Raw genomic sequence first — 16,699 nt, forward strand, 5'->3', positions numbered from 1 at the left:
AATTAAGCAGTATCCCACTACTCTCCCACTCCCGCTCATATGTTTACATTGCCAAAGCAAGTGAAATGGATTTCTCTCTCTCTCTCTCTGTGCCGCGGCAGCAGACAGCTATGGGCGACTATGCCGTGCCGTGGCAGCAGACAGCTATGGGCGACTATGCCGTGCTGTGGCAGCAGACAGCTATGGGCGACTATGCCGTGCCGTGGCAGCAGACAGCTATGGGCGACTATGCCGTGCTGTGGCAGCAGACAGCTATGGGCGACCATGCCGTGCTGTGGCAGCAGACAGCTATGGGCGACTATGCCGTGCTGTGGCAGCAGACAGCTATGGGTGACCATGCAGTGCCGTGGCAGCAGACAGCTATGGGCGACTATGCCGTGCTGTGGCAGCAGACAGCTATGGGCGACTATGCCGTGCCGTGGCAGCAGACAGCTGTGGGCGACTATGCCGTGCCGTGGCAGCAGACAGCTGTGTGTGACCATGTGCCGTGGCAGCAGACAGCTGTGGGCGACCATGCAGTGCTGTGGCAGCAGACAGCTGTGGGTGACCATGCAGTGCCGTGGCAGCAGACAGCTGTGGGTGACCATGCAGTGCCGTGGCAGCAGACAGCTGTGGGTGACCATGCAGTGCCGTGGCAGCAGACAGCTGTGGGTGACTATGCCGTGCCGTGGCAGCAGACAGCTGTGGGTGACTATGCCGTGCCGTGGCAGCAGACAGGGTGGGTGACTATGCAGTGCCGTGGCAGCAGACAGGGTGGGTGACTATGCCGTGCCGTGGCAGCAGACAGGGTGGGTGACTATGCCGTGCCGTGGCAGCAGACAGGGTGGGTGACTATGCCGTGCCGTGGCAGCAGACAGGGTGGGCGACTATGCCGTGCCGTGCCAGCAGACAGCTGTGGGTGACCATGCAGTGCCGTGTCAGCAGACAGCTGTGGGTGACCATGCAGTGCCGTGCCAGCAGACAGCTGTGGGCAACCTCAGTTGTTTAGTGACTCGTCTTCATAATTAAGGTTCATCACAATGAAGCAGCGATCCCATCGTCGGCCGTCTGTCTGCTTTCAGGCCATCAGACTACAGAGCTGGAGAGGGAGGGCGGCTGGAAGAGAGGGAGAAAACGGGTGGCTGCGTGTGTGTGTTTCAATCGAGGGTGTATATCATGATGAAAGTGTGTAAGCGTGTGTGTATGTGTCAGAGAAAGACAGGGTGAGAGAGAGTGGGAGAGTGAGTCAGATAGGGAAGAGAGAATGTGTCTCTATGATAGAGAGAGAGAATGTGTCTCTATGATAGAGAGAGAGTATGTGTCTCTATGATAGAGAGAGAGAGAGAGTATGTGTCTCTATGATAGAGAGAGAGAGTATGTGTCTATGATAGAGAGAGTATGTGTCTATGATAGAGAGAGAGAATGTGTCTCTATGATAGAGAGAGAGAGTATGTTTCTGTGAGTGTCAGAGATTGAGGGTATATCTGTGTGCATCAGAGCAGGCCCACACCATCCACGGAGCACATTGATCTGAGTTGACCCATTGCTCCAGGAGACCTGCAATAACCAGCGGGTCTGGTGGGGAGATAACAACATCTTCCTAGACGAGAGGATGACTACCAGCCAAGCAAGACATGTTGGTCAGCCTCCACTGTCCTATAAAACAACCAGGACTCCATCTCTACTCCCTAATCATATCCAACATCTGATTGGAACCTCACACCTCATTCAAGCCCAGTCTCTCTCTCAGCAGAGTCTCTGTTTGTTATAGTTTTATAGTTCTGTCACGCGAGAGAGAGATCCAATCACCTGTTCATATTTGTTCTTCCTGTCACACACTCCACTCTGTCCCTCGTATTACTGTGAGAGACAGACACGCATTGACCTGCTTATGTCCATATTAATCATAGTCATCACGCTTTCTCTATTAGAATCTCAGCTGATTTAAATGCCTAAGGAGCACCCACCCACCCACCCATAGTCAATCCATTGTCTGGAATGTCTGGAATAGTAGACGGATAGAAAAAGCAGGTAGAAAAAAAGCAGGTATTAGACTGACATGTTAAAGACGTCAGAGCTTGAGTGCTGTGAAAGGCCTGTGGCTCCCTATCCGTCAGAGCATAGCCACTGCCATCACAGCCAGGGACAAAGGTCAGGATGATAACCTCTTCATTAATTAAGCATGCTTTAAGGGAGATGAATTGTACTGATATGGAGCCTCTCTCTCTTTTCTTTCTCTTCCCCATCTGTGTCATTGACAAGGTGGATAAAGGGCTGAGGATGAAAGACAAGGGAAGAACTGGAGGAGTGAGGAAGGGAGGGAGAGAGAGAGGGAGAGAGAAAGAGAGCAAAAAGAGAGGAGAGAAAGAAAGAGAAAGAGGGGGATGTAAGCTCAGAGGAATTGCATAAGGTGATAAAGGAGCTTTAGAGAATCAGTCGGACCCTGCAGTGAAAAACAAAACGTGTCTCATTTTTTAGCGGCTGCAGAGAGGAGGTGGGCCGGGTCTTATCCCAGGCTGCAGTACACCTGTTTAAAACCAGGACTATTGTGAAACAATGTGAACGACAGCCAATTGCCTCCATGTCCAGAAATACAAAAGTGTTTTATCTCTTCTAACCATCTATAATTTCTCTAGCATCTTCTGTGGGTCCTGTCGCTTCACTGTTAACCCCACACAACCCTCACTGAGATTGGGCTCTGAACCCAGCCACCTCTGCCTTCTCCAACAGCTCTGGTTCTTTGCCCCCCCCCCCAGCCCAGGTCTCTTCTGGTAGTCATCCCGACTTTATGGACCCATGTCCTATTAGCAGTACTTCTGAAGCTAATTATGGCCCCAGCTCTGTACCCGACGACTGCACAGAGAGCCCTGTCATCCCTCTGTTTGATGTGCTGGAGAACGGGGACAACTGTAATTAAGAGTCCAGATTCCTTGCTCCTCTCTCTTTTTCTCTCTATTTCTCCACATGTCCTTCTCTCTCTCTCTGACAGTCTGACAGAACAATTTCTCCTCAGCCGGCCAGAGAAGTAGAGCTCTAAGATAGACAATGAACAGACCTTCAATTTAGAGACACAGATGGAATAGGAGAGTGTGGTGATAGGCATGAGAGGATTCTAATGAAGGATCATTGCCTATTAGCTAGCTGGAAAACCAGACTCAATCACAATCTGTCCAGTTCCAAAGGTAACAGCTTTTCTGGGTTGGGTTTCTCGACTACCAACTAGCAATCTCCTCTAGTACTTAAGCAGGAACACAGAATGACTTAGAAAGGCAACACATACCGTAGGATGATATTGTTAGAAGAAACCATTAAAGTAACATTTCCAGTTCAGCTTTAAAAAAAGACTGCTGTGGATGCTTGATTCGATTTGATTTGACCTCAGTGGTGTGAGATTGACTCAGATACAAGCTAACTGTGAGTTGTCTCTGTTTTCCTCTGTGCACCTAGTACAGCCAGTCCAAAGTGTCTGTCTTATGATGCTGAAACACAACGCTACTCAATCAGTACAAGCACCAGTGTCAAAGCAAAGCATGTCAATCTGTTCAGAATAACTGTTGTAGGTTATTAAGTCAAATGTCTTACAAAGAGCTAACCAAAAACAGCAAAGTCAGGAAATACACTCAGACAACAAGTCTCTTAAAAATAAAGGTGTTAGAATGAAGACTCGTGGAAAAACATGGATGCATGTATCTATCTATTCCTCGACTTCTGATTCCAATGATGTTGTCACTATTTACAGCTTGTACTTAACCTTCTCCTCCACGATTGTTTATGTAAACAAAAGCTTTATTAGGTGAGTAAAGCCCCGTATCCTGGATCCTCACTGACTCGATGACAGTAGGTCGTGAAGGCGGAGGGATAAATGAAAGAAAAGGAAAGTGTTGAAGGTAAAGAAAAGAGTACAAAGGGATTGTTATTGTCTCAGTGAGGCCTAGCAGTCGGCTGTCAGGCCTCAGAGTTGAGTATGATACATGCTGGCTCGGGGAGCCAGGCTGTGGGGTCAGGAAAAGGGCAGGAGAGGGGGTGGACAGGGGGTAGAGAGCAGTAGAGAGGGAGACTGGGCAGTGAGGTGAGGTTTGGGCAGTGGAGGCTTTCGGTTCAGATGTGGGCATGAGCATGGCCGTGCCTGTGGCCCTGGTCTCCTCCGTGGTGGCCTCCGTGTCCATGGCCGTGCCTGTGGCCCTGGTCTCCTCCGTGGTGGCCTCCCTCACCGTGTCCATGGCTGTGTTTATTGTGCTTTTTACGCTCCCATCTCCCGCTGTGATCATGGTGCCGTCTGTAGCGGTGGGCTCGCTGGGCTAGAGAGAGGGAGAGAAGGGTGTGAAAGGAGGTGAAAGGGGAGGAGTGAGGGGTAAGAGAGAGGGAGAGAAGGGTGTGAAAGGAGGTGAAAGGGGAGTGTGAAAGGAGGTGAAAGGGGAGGAGTGAGGGGTAAGAGAGAGGGAGAGAAGGGTGTGAAAGGAGGTGAAAGGGGAGGAGTGAGGGGTAAGAGAGAGGGAGAGAAGGGTGTGAAAGGAGGTGAAAGGGGAGGAGTGAGGGGTAAGAGAGAGGGAGAGAAGGGTGTGAAAGGAGGTGAAAGGGGAGGAGTGAGGGGTAAGAGAGAGGGAGAGAAGGGTGTGAAAGGAGGTGAAAGGGGAGGAGTGAGGGGTAAGAGAGAGGGAGAGAAGGGTGTGAAAGGAGGTGAAAGGGGAGGAGTGAGGGGTAAGAGAGAGGGAGAGAAGGGTGTGAAAGGAGGTGAAAGGGGAGGAGTGAGGGGTAAGAGAGAGGCGAGACCGGATGAGAGGGAGTAGAGGGGTGTGTGACAGGTAGAGCGGAAGCAACGGAGGAGAGCCAAGGATGAGATAGAGTGAGAGAGGTATGAGAGGATGGAGGGGGGGGACGAAAAGTCAACACCACAGATATACAGCTCTCAACATCAGCCACTCAGCTCTGAGTGTCTACTCTAGTTTACATTGAACAGTGTGGGCGCCGAGCTCTCTACATGTATTAGCATAGGACTGTTCTCCCACTCACGGCCTGAGTAAGCCACTACCTTCCTATGTTGTGCTGCCAAATTGGATCCGTTGGTCCTGGTTTGGGTTTGCCAACAAAAAGTCTACCTTGCCAGGACAATGATGACTAACAAACGACGATGGCAGGAAAACAACACTCAAAATGCACGGAATAAAACAAATAACAAGGCTCCATATTTTCACTTTAAACAGCAGCAATCCATTACATCAGTACGAGACGAATACATATCACAGTTTGAAAGGTGAAAGGAGAATAAGGTTTCTAATGACTTCATAAAATATATCATCCTACAATATAAAAGATCCTGCTGTCATAAAGAAAGATGGATGTTGTTCTGCAGAGTGACTTTTATTACTCTATGGGAGGATGGTAAAATAAAATGTTTCTTATTGGTGTTTCTGGCATTCCTCCACACCCCTGGCTGTCAATCTCACAGAAAAAGAGCTGTAACTTAGTTTTATCGACATTAAAAGGACATTACCATCATCACACAACCTCTATCTGATGAAAAGCTGTTCAAAATAGAGTACATGCTACAACTTCTATTGAGAGTCTTGTATTCCTACTGAATCTGATCTAATTGTCGTGTCCATTCCTCTCCTGTTGTTTGAGCATTAACCCCATAGACATAAAACGTAAACCTTTAGCGGTCTTGGTCACTCACACTTTGTGCAGATGATCTTGGGCCGGTCCCACTTGCCGTTGGCACGACACTTGGCCGTGGGGACGTGACGTTGGAGGAACCCATCGGCACACTGGTAACGCACCAATGAATGAATATCATAGTGGGACCGCTTACGGCCAATCAGAAAGGCGTTCTCCACGTTGGGGGGGTTCCCACACAGCACTGCCAATGGAGAGAGAGAGGGAGAGATAGAAGCACAGCAATGGATGAGTGGGACATGAGGTCATAATATGATGTCTATTACCAGCATTCACAGTGGTGTACATTACAGTCATTCTTTGCCTGGGAGCATGTCCCTTTTATGCCCTTGTCCCCTTGAGACCTCACGCTGACTCACTGACCTTTCAGCTCTGGCTAGAAGTTCCCCATAGGACCAGATCTAGGATCAGTTTACCCTCCATCAAATCTAGCATTCACTATTCAGGAGGAAAACACAAAATTGACCTTAGATCAGTGTGTAGGGGCAATTTCATCATACACAAACTATCTTAGAGGGGACAGGGGCCTTAGGGGCCACAGTGTGTGACGGTTGTTAGGAAGGCACCCACGCTTGCATCTCATTGGCCGGATTAGAAGATGGACAAATGAGAGACGAATGATGAGGAGGGTTGATTGGGGGTGAAGGTGCAGTTCCTCTGTCATTCCCTAGATGGCAGCCCTGCAGTTGAAACCTAAAGCCCCCAGTACATTAACTAACCCCCAGACAGTTACCATTCAACAACCCATCTGCAGACTACAGTAAATCCTTCATTCGCTTCCTTGAAGTAATCACTGATTGCTCATTTGAAACATGGTTGAAACACGTGGTGAAAATGAGAGGTCCGTATGACATTCCTCATACATTAATGTGGAACTATCAGATCAGTAATAACTCCAAGGAATAGAGGAAAGGAGGGAAGAAGGGGAGGAAATATGTATTTTCCAGGTATCCCGGCATTGTGACTGCAGTGGGAGGTGGGAGGTCTGGTCAGTGGGAGGTCTGGTCTGTGACTGCAGTACGGCCCCAGTGGGAGGTCTGGTCTGTGACTGCAGTACTGGGAGGTCTGGTCTGTGACTGCAGTACTGCCCCAGTGGGAGGTCTGGTCTGTGACTGCAGTACTGGGAGGTCTGGTCTGTGACTGCAGTACGGCCCCAGTGGGAGGTCTGGTCTGTGACTGCAGTACGGCCCCAGTGGGAGGTCTGGTCTGTGACTGCAGTACTGGGAGGTCTGGTCTGTGACTGCAGTACTGCCCCAGTGGGAGGTCTGGTCTGTGACTGCAGTACGTTCCCATAGGAGGTCTAGTCTGTGACTGCAGTACGGCCCCAGTGGGAGGTCTGGTCTGTGACTGCAGTACTGCCCCAGTGGGAGGTCTGGTCTGTGACTGCAGTACGGCCCCAGTGGGAGGTCTGGTCTGTGACTGCAGTACGGCCCCAGTGGGAGGTCTGGTCTGTGACTGCAGTACTGGGAGGTCTGGTCTGTGACTGCAGAACTGCCCCAGTGGGAGGTCTGGTCTGTGACTGCAGTACGTTCCCATAGGAGGTCTAGTCTGTGACTGCAGTACGTTCCCATGGGAGGTCTGGTCTGTGACTGCAGTACTGCCAAAGTGGGAGGTCTGGTCTGTGACTGCAGTACAGCCCCAGTGGGAGGTCTGGTCTGTGACTGCAGTACACGCTCAGGGGGAGGTCTGGTCTGTGACTGCAGTTTGGCCCCAGGGGGAGGTCTGGTCTCTGACTGCAGTACACGCCCAGGGGAGGTCTGGTCTCTGACTGCAGTACACGCCCAGGGGAGGTCTGGTCTCTGACTGCAGTACACACCCAGTGGGAGGTCTGGTCTCTGACTGCAGTACACGCCCAGTGGGAGGTCTGGTCTCTGACTGCAGTACTGGTCTCTGTCTGCACACACCCAGTGGGAGGTCTGGTCTCTGTCTGCAGTACACGCCCAGTGGGAGGTCTGGTCTCTGTCTGCAGTACACGCCCAGTGGGAGGTCTGGTCTCTGACTGCAGTACACACCCAGGGGAGGTCTGGTCTCTGACTGCAGTACACACCCAGTGGGAGGTCTGGTCTCTGTCTGCAGTACACACCCAGTGGGAGGTCTGGTCTCTGTCTGCAGTACACACCCAGTGGGAGGTCTGGTCTCTGACTGCAGTACACGCCCAGTGGGAGGTCTGGTCTCTGTCTGCAGTAATTACCTGTAGGCTATTAAAATATAATAATTCATAATATTTTGCAGGCACTTGTCTCCAAAGCGACTTACAGTCATGTTTGTATACATTTTACATATGGGTGGTCCCGGGAATCAAACCCACTATCCTGACATTGCAAGTGCCATGCTCTACTAACTGAGCTACCCTAATCACATAGCCATGATATTACTTAGCCATATAATTAGACACCTTAATAATGGCTAGCCATATCAGATTACCCCACTTTTAATAGTGCTAAAAATCTGTAAATTGTGTTAACAGCGTTTGTTTAGACTGCCAGTACAGTGATTGCTGCTGTGGCTCACACCTTATATTCAGCCAACCAGAAAACCCCAGTTTATTACTCACTGTGTTCAGTGTGCAGTAGCAGAGACTAGGAGGGACATTACTAACACTAGCGCGTGGTGTCAACAGATCAATAGACACAGGACCAGACATGGCACTCCATAACACAACCCAGATATGCCCTTACTCACTGGGTCTAGGTTGGGGATGGCTGGCAGGCGAGCAGGTGTGTGTGTGTGTGTCAGGCTGATGTAGTGTTGTTTTGAAAGCTGAAGACAGTTAAAGCCTGGATTCATCCGGCACTTTCCGAGCCCTGTGGGCTGCAGTTACTCCTAGAGGCTATCATGTCTCAGCAGATTCGATTGGGGTGAGGTGGGTATGTTTACACAAACAACAAGCAAGCATATTTTCAACACACACATGCACGCACACACACACTCTCTCTCACTCACAAACACTCACTCACGCACACGCACGCTTCATTCCCAGCCAATGTCGTGCCCTGCAGCTGTCACGGCAGGCAGCTGAGTTAAGGTGAACTGTGAGTAAAGTCTAATGAAATCCAATGTTATTTGTCACATGCTCCTTAAACAACAGGGGTAGACTAATAGTGAAATGTTTACTTACAGGCACTTCCCAACAATGTAGAGAGAAAAAAGAGAAATAATATAAAAATAATAACACAAGGAATACATTCACAATGAGTAACATTAACTTGGCAATATACACGGGGCACCAGTACTGAATCGAAGTGCAGGGGTACGAGGTAATTGAGGTGGATATGTACTGTACATATAGGTAGGGATAAAGTGACTAGGCAACTGGATAGATACTGTAATAAACAGTAGCAGCAGTGCATGTGATGAGTCAAAAGACTTAGTGCAGGGATGGGCAACTTTAATGGGGGATGGGGCCCACAAAACAATGTCATGAGGGGCCGCGGTGGCTTGTTTTAATTCTACACATTTTGCCATGGGGTGGAGATAACATTTAACAATTTTGTAAATAATTTCAGGCTATTCTACACATTTTGCCATGGGGTGGAGGCAAATGTTAGCAATTTTTTATATAATAACTGATAATCAATGGGCCCCACCCCGGGTTGGCAATTCAACCATGCTTACTACGAGTTTAGATAGCTGGCGCTAGACTAATTTAACAATCAACATTTTTTTTGCTGACATGGGCTAATTAAGTGACTGCTGATGCAATACATAATGTCAAAATTGCACCTTGTCTATTCTTTTATTCTAACTCTTAACAGTAAATTGAGACCCTGACTGAGTTAAAAGATTTTGCATGGGCCCTCAGAGCCTCAAACGTTATACACCATTAAGAGCATCTCGACTGGCTGCATCACCGTATGGCAACTGCTTGGCGTTCGACCACAAGGCTTTACAGAGGGTGGTGTGTACGGCCCAGTACATCACTGCTTGGTATGGCAACTGCTTGGCGTTCGACCACAAGGCTTTACAGAGGGTGGTGTGTACGGCCCAGTACATCACTGCTTGGTATGGCAACTACTAGTCCGACCACAAGGCTTTACAGAGGGTGGTGTGTACGGCCCAGTACATCACCGCTTGGTATGGCAACTACTAGTCCGACCACAAGGCTTTACAGAGGGTGGTGTGTACGGCCCAGTACATCACTGCTTGGTATGGCAACTGCTTGGCGTTCGACCACAAGGCTTTACAGAGGGTGGTGTGTACGGCCCAGTACATCACTGCTTGGTATGGCAACTGCTCGTCCGACCACAAGGCTTTACAGAGGGGGTGTGTACGGCCCAGTACATCACTGCTTGGTATGGCAACTACTAGTCCGACCACAAGGCTTTACAGAGGGTGGTGTGTACGGCCCAGTAGATCACTGCTTGGTATGGCAACTACTCGTCCGACCACAAGGCTTTACAGAGGGTGGTGTGTACGGCCCAGTACATCACCGCTTGGTATGGCAACTGCTCGTCCGACCACAAGGCTTTACAGAGGGTGGTGTGTACGGCCCAGTACATCACCGCTTGGTATGGCAACTGCTCGTCCGACCACAAGGCTTTACAGAGGGTGGTGTGTACGGCCCAGTACATCACCGCTTGGTATGGCAACTGCTCGTCCGACCACAAGGCTTTACAGAGGGTGGTGTGTACGGCCCAGTACATCACTGCTTGGTATGGCAACTGCTTGGCGTTCGACCACAAGGCTTTACAGAGGGTGGTGTGTACGGCCCAGTACATCACTGCTTGGTATGGCAACTACTCGTCCGACCACAAGGCTTTACAGAGGGTGGTGTGTACGGCCCAGTACATCACCGCTTGGTATGGCAACTACTAGTCCGACCACAAGGCTTTACAGAGGGTGGTGTGTACGGCCCAGTACATCACTGCTTGGTATGGCAACTACTAGTCCGACCACAAGGCTTTACAGAGGGTGGTGTGTACGGCCCAGTACATCACTGCTTGGTATGGCAACTACTAGTCCGACCACAAGGCTTTACAGAGGGTGGTGTGTACGGCCCAGTACATCACTGCTTGGTATGGCAACTGCTAGTCCGACCACAAGGCTTTACAGAGGGGGTGTGTACGGCCCAGTACATCACCGCTTGGTATGGCAACTGCTAGTCCGACCACAAGGCTTTACAGAGGGTGGTGTGTACGGCCCAGTACATCACTGCTTGGTATGGCAACTGCTAGTCCGACCACAAGGCTTTACAGAGGGTGGTGTGTACGGCCCAGTACATCACTGCTTGGTATGGCAACTGCTAGTCCGACCACAAGGCTTTACAGAGGGTGGTGTGTACGGCCCAGTACATCACTGCTTGGTATGGCAACTGCTAGTCCGACCACAAGGCTTTACAGAGGGGGCGTGTACGGCCCAGTACATCACCGCTTGGTATGGCAACTGCTAGTCCGACCACAAGGCTTTACAGAGGGGGGCGTGTACGGCCCAGTACATCACTGCTTGGTATGGCAACTGCTAGTCCGACCACAAGGCTTTACAGAGGGGGGCGTGTACGGCCCAGTACATCACCGTGGCCACGCTTTTGTAGAGGTTACCATTTTGTCCGCGGGCCTACAAAAGGAGGGCCGCAGTGATGTACTGAGCCGTACACACTATCAGGCATGTAGAGGCAGAGACAGTGGCAGGTGTTCCAGGTAGGGTTGGTAACAGGCATGTAGAGGCAGAGACAGTGGCAGGTGTTCCAGGTGGATCCTGCCTCCTGGCTCTCTCTCAAGAGGAACAGGCCTGAGTGTCAGCCACACGCCATTCATCAGCCAATCACATCATGCGGCCACTGATGAGCAGCAGACCCCAGAACAACACCACTAAACAGTAGGAATCAAGACAGAATATGCTCTGCTGTAAAGAAGGAGTGTAGTTGGGCTGAAGATTGAACGCTGCCACTGACAGATTGACTGAAAGTCAACATTAAGTAAGACCTGTGACAGTGTGTCATCAACTATGGGTTAAACCTCTGTATAATGAGAGAAAAAACATGCTGTAAATACTATATGTAACATAAAGAGTAAATACCTTCACATCCACAGTGGAAAGTTGATCTGACTCTAGGGCAGTGGTCCCCAAACGTTTGTGTGGCATGAGTGACTTAACAGTTTTCTAACTAATTGGTGACCATTCAGATGAAGTAAATACTCTTTCTAGTCTGAGGCCAATTTTAAATCAGAAGCCAAAATGATCTAGCAGTGACCAACCAGTGAGTCCAAAGTCTCCTGATCTTCCATTTCCTTAAACACAGTTCTGGATTCTGGCCAGCCGTCTCAACCTACCTATAAACCCTACTTGGCGGCTATTAATACCCTGTCTCTCTGTCTGCCCCAAATGCAAATCAGGGACCATCAGCTCCAATAAGCACTGGCTTCTCTGGCGTCTCACACTCCTCACAGCACCATGACAGCGCAGATCCACAGAGGCCTGACCATGTGACACTAGAACTTTACCAGACAACCCTAAAACTTTGTGGGAAAGTCTTCCAACAATGCTTCACACAAAGGAGGATCATTTTGTTGTGGATTAAATGTTCTGAGAAATGTCAGCCCCTGGGTTGACAGTAAAACCCTCAGTAGTAATGGTTTAAAGGAGCTGTCTGAAGTGGAAAGCTCAGCTACAGGTGAGCTGACTGGGTTTGGAGGTGAGCTGACTGGGTTTGGAGGTGAGCTGACTGGGTTTGGAGGTGAGCTGACTGGGTTTGGGTTTGGAGGTGAGCTGACTGGGTTTGGAGGTGAGCTGACTGGGTTTGGAGGTGAGCTGACTGGGTTTGGTGGTGAGCTGACTGGGTTTGGAGGTGAGCTGACTGGATTTGGAGGTGAGCTGACTGGGTTTGGAGGTGAGCTGACTGGGTTTGGAGGTGAGCTGACTGGGTTTGGAGGTGAGCTGACTGGGTTTGGAGGTGAGCTGACTGGGTTTGGAGGTGAGCTGACTGGGTTTGGAGGTGAGCTGACTGGGTTTGGAGGTGAGCTGACTGGGTTTGGAGGTGAGCTGACTGGTTTTGGAAGTGAGCTGACTATGTTTGAAGGTGAGCTGACTGGGTTTGGAGGTGAGCTGACTGGGTTTGGAGGTGAGCTGCCTGGGTTTGGAGGTGAGCTGACTGGGTTTGGAGGTGAGCTGACTGGGTTTGGAGGTGAGCTGACTGGGCTTGGTTGTGAGCTGTCTGGGCTTGGAGGTGAGCTGACTGGGTTTAGCGGTGAGCTGACTGGGCTTGGAGGTGAGCTGACTGGGTTTGGAGGTGAGCTGACTGAGCTTGGAGGTGAGCTGACTGGGTTTGGAGGTGAGCTGACTGGGTTTGGTTTGGAGGTGAGCTGACTGGGCTTGGAGGTGAGCTGACTGGGTTTGGAGGTGAGCTGACTGGGTTTGGAGGTGAGCTGACTGGGTTTGGAGGTGAGCTGACTGGGTTTGGAGGTGAGCTGACTGGGTTTGGTTGTGAGCTGACTGGGTTTGGAGGTGAGCTGACTGGGCTTGGAGGTGAGCTGACTGGGTTTGGAGGTGAGCTGACTGGGTTTGGAGGTGAGCTGACTGGTTTGGAAGTGAGCTGACTATGTTTGAAGGTGAGCTGACTGGGTTTGGAGGTGAGCTGACTGGGTTTGGAGGTGAGCTGCCTGGGTTTGGAGGTGAGCTGACTGGGTTTGGAGGTGAGCTGACTGGGTTTGGAGGTGAGCTGACTGGGCTTGGTTGTGAGCTGTCTGGGTTTGGAGGTGAGCTGACTGGGCTTGGAGGTGAGCTGACTGGGTTTGGAGGTGAGCTGACTGGGTTTGGAGGTGAGCTGACTGGGTTTGGAGGTGAGCTGACTGGGTTTGGTGGTGAGCTGACTGGGTTTGGAGGTGAGCTGTCTGGGCTTGGAGGTGAGCTGACTGGGCTTGGAGGTGAGCTGACTGGGCTTAGAGGTGAGCTGACTGGGCTTGGAGGTGAGCTGTATTGTGTAAACCTATTGTCCAGACTGACTGATTGAAGAGGCTAAAATGGTCTCGCTAACATGCAGAACACTTTAAAGTATTCTTTAATGTATTTAAAGCACAGCAGAAACATGATATCACCTCCTCTTCAACTCTCAGTCCCTTTCGCCCCCTCTCTTTCTTCATCCCCTCTTGATTCTTCCCTCTTTTACATTCTCAGTCTCTCTCCCCTTCCCTCCCTTCCTCTTTCTCTGTCTCACCTGTTCCCTTCTTGCAGACGTATGGCAGGTTGTAATTGCAGGGCACATCGTTCCACTTGCCGTTCTCGTGGGCGATCATCACCACACAGTCCTCTCCCCCCGCAAAGAAGTTATCCGGCTGGTTCTCACGCCAGTTCTCATATTGCTGTATCACAGTCACAGACACAGTCACAAACACAGGTACAGTCACAGACACAGATACAGTCACAGACACAGGTACAGTCACAGATACAGTCACAGACACCAATATAGATACAGTCACATGGCCCAGTCACAGACATAGTCACAGACGCAGATACAGCCACAGATACAGTCACAGACACAGATACAGTCACGGATACAGTCACATGGCCCAGTCACAGACATAGTCACAAACACAGGTACAGTCACAGATACAGTCACAGACACAGTCACAGATACAGTCACAGACACAAATATAGATACAGTCACATGGCCCAGTCACAGACATAGTTACAGACACAGATACACTCACAGACACAGATACAGTCACAGACACATATATATATACAGTTACATGGCCCAGTCACAGACATAGTCACAAACACATGTACAGTCACAGACACAGATACAGTCACAGACACAGACGCAGATGTAGATACAGTCACATGGCCCAGTCACAGACATAGTCACAGGCACAGATACAGCCACAGACACAGATACAGTCACAGACACCATCAAGGATACAGTCACAGACACAGATATAGATACAGTCACATGGCCCAGTCACAGACATAGTCACAAACACAGGTACAGTCACAGAAACAGATACAGTCACAGTCACATATACAGTCACAGACACAGACATGGATACAGTCACATCGCCCAGTCACAGACATAGTCACAAACACAGGTACAGTCACAGACAGTCACAGACACATATATAGATACAGTCACATGGCCCAGTCACAGACATAGTCACAGACACAGATACAGTCACAGACACATATACAGTAACAAACGCAAACAGTCACAGACACAGATATTGATAAAGTCACATGGCCCAGTCACAGACATAGTCACAAACACAGGTACATTCACAGACACAGTCACAGACACATACACATATATAGATACAGTCACATGGCCCAGTCACAGACATAGTCACAGACACAGTCACAGATACAGGTACAGTCACAGGCACATATACAGTCACAGGCACATATACAGTCACAAACACAGGTACAGTCACAGAAACAGATACAGTCACAGTCACAGATACAGTCACAGACACAGACATGGATACAGTCACATCGCCCAGTCACAGACATAGTCACAAACACAGGTACAGTCACAGACAGTCACAGACACATATATAGATACAGTCACATGGCCCAGTCACAGACATAGTCACAGACACAGATACAGTCACAGACACATATACAGTAACAAACGCAAACAGTCACCGACACAGATATTGATAAAGTCACATGGCCCAGTCACAGACATAGTCACAAACACAGGTACATTCACAGACACAGTCACAGACACATACACATATATAGATACAGTCACATGGCCCAGTCACAGACATAGTCACAGACACAGTCACAGATACAGGTACAGTCACAGGCACATATACAGTCACAGGCACATATACAGTCACAGACACAGATACAGTCACAGACACATATATAGATACAGCCACATGGCCCAGTCACAGACATAGTCACAAACACAGGTACAGTCACAGACACAGATACAGACACAGATACAGTCACAGACACAGATACAGTCACAGACACAGTCACACAACACAGACAGAACAAAAAGAAAAGTGGTAGATAGCATCATTATCCATGCAGTATAAAACAGACTGTTTCATTGTGCTCTTTTATTGAATGACACTTATGGTCTTTCTCCAGAGGTATAGACCGACAAAGAGTAATGACAGCTCTGAAATAACACCAGGCTCATAGGAGCTGCCTCTAGGGAGATAGAAGTGGTAAGTAGCGCAGGATGAAAAGTGATTCAGCGAGCGAGGGTGTACATGTACACATGTATTGACACGTTCACTCTATCAATTTCCCCCGGACCTTTAGCTGACATCCACCTCCTCGCTACGACACGAGGATAAAAGAGTAATCCTCTCTCTCTCTCACCAGGTCCATGTTGTCAGTCCACTGGAAATCCTCCTCTACTGTTCTGTCGTTCAGGCCGATCCAGGTGTTGTCATGGCTCAGATCTGAACAGCGACAGGGAAAAACACACCCACACACCACCTGCCATTTAAAAAGACAACCAGCAGTATTTACTGCAGAATAGTTATGCATATTCTGTCTCCAAGGCACCACCAGCCATTCCCTCAGGGAGGTTCAGCTCTGATCTGAACACAATCTCATCCGTCCATAGCAGAAGGCAGAAGCAGCCAGATCTTTGTGGACGGTGCAGCATTGATGAGATCTGGGTGTAATGGAATTTCAATCATGGTGTTCCTGATTAACATCATTATGGGGCCCATTAATCTTTCTAATGGCTGTGCTCCCTTTATTACCGAGGTGGAGACGTCCATTCTCCAGGCAATTAAACAAACTTTTTGGTAAATGTGTCTGTGAAGGAGAGGATGAGGGAGGATGAGTGGGGAAAGGATAGCTCTGTCCGTTCGGGGACTGGGAGGGGCTCCCATGCTCCTATCATCCATTTCTTTCTTTTTCCATCCCTTTCTTCCTCTGTCTCTCCCTCCATCACTCACTCTCTCCCTCCATCCCTCTATTCCTCTGTCTCTCCCTCCATCACTCACTCTCTTCCTCCATCCCTCTATTCCTCTGTCTCTCCCTCCATCCCTCTATTCCTCTGTCTCTCCCTCCATCACTCACTCTCTCCCTCCATCCCTCTATTCCTCTCCTCTTCTAACTCCAACTGGGATGGCTTCTGGATCAG

The 16,699-nt window shown here is 49.6% G+C and overlaps 1 protein-coding gene across 1 annotated transcript in view; it reads right to left on the bottom strand.

Annotated features, from left to right (window-relative positions):
• Window positions 1-1,980: 1,980 nt before the first annotated feature.
• LOC112253280 (neurocan core protein) overlaps window positions 1,981-16,699 on the bottom strand; it is a 182,652-nt gene continuing 167,933 nt past the window's right edge. The window contains exons 11-14 of the mRNA XM_042323689.1: window positions 15,922-16,004; window positions 13,802-13,946; window positions 5,654-5,836; window positions 1,981-4,277 (exon numbers count right to left, since the gene is read on the bottom strand). Coding sequence (XP_042179623.1) covers window positions 4,078-4,277; window positions 5,654-5,836; window positions 13,802-13,946; window positions 15,922-16,004 — 611 coding nt within the window. The 3' untranslated portion in view covers window positions 1,981-4,077. The remainder of the gene's footprint in view (window positions 4,278-5,653; window positions 5,837-13,801; window positions 13,947-15,921; window positions 16,005-16,699) is intronic.

Source organism: Oncorhynchus tshawytscha, linkage group LG06 (assembly GCF_018296145.1).
Source record: "Oncorhynchus tshawytscha isolate Ot180627B linkage group LG06, Otsh_v2.0, whole genome shotgun sequence".
Taxonomy (NCBI): Eukaryota; Metazoa; Chordata; class Actinopteri; order Salmoniformes; family Salmonidae; genus Oncorhynchus; species Oncorhynchus tshawytscha.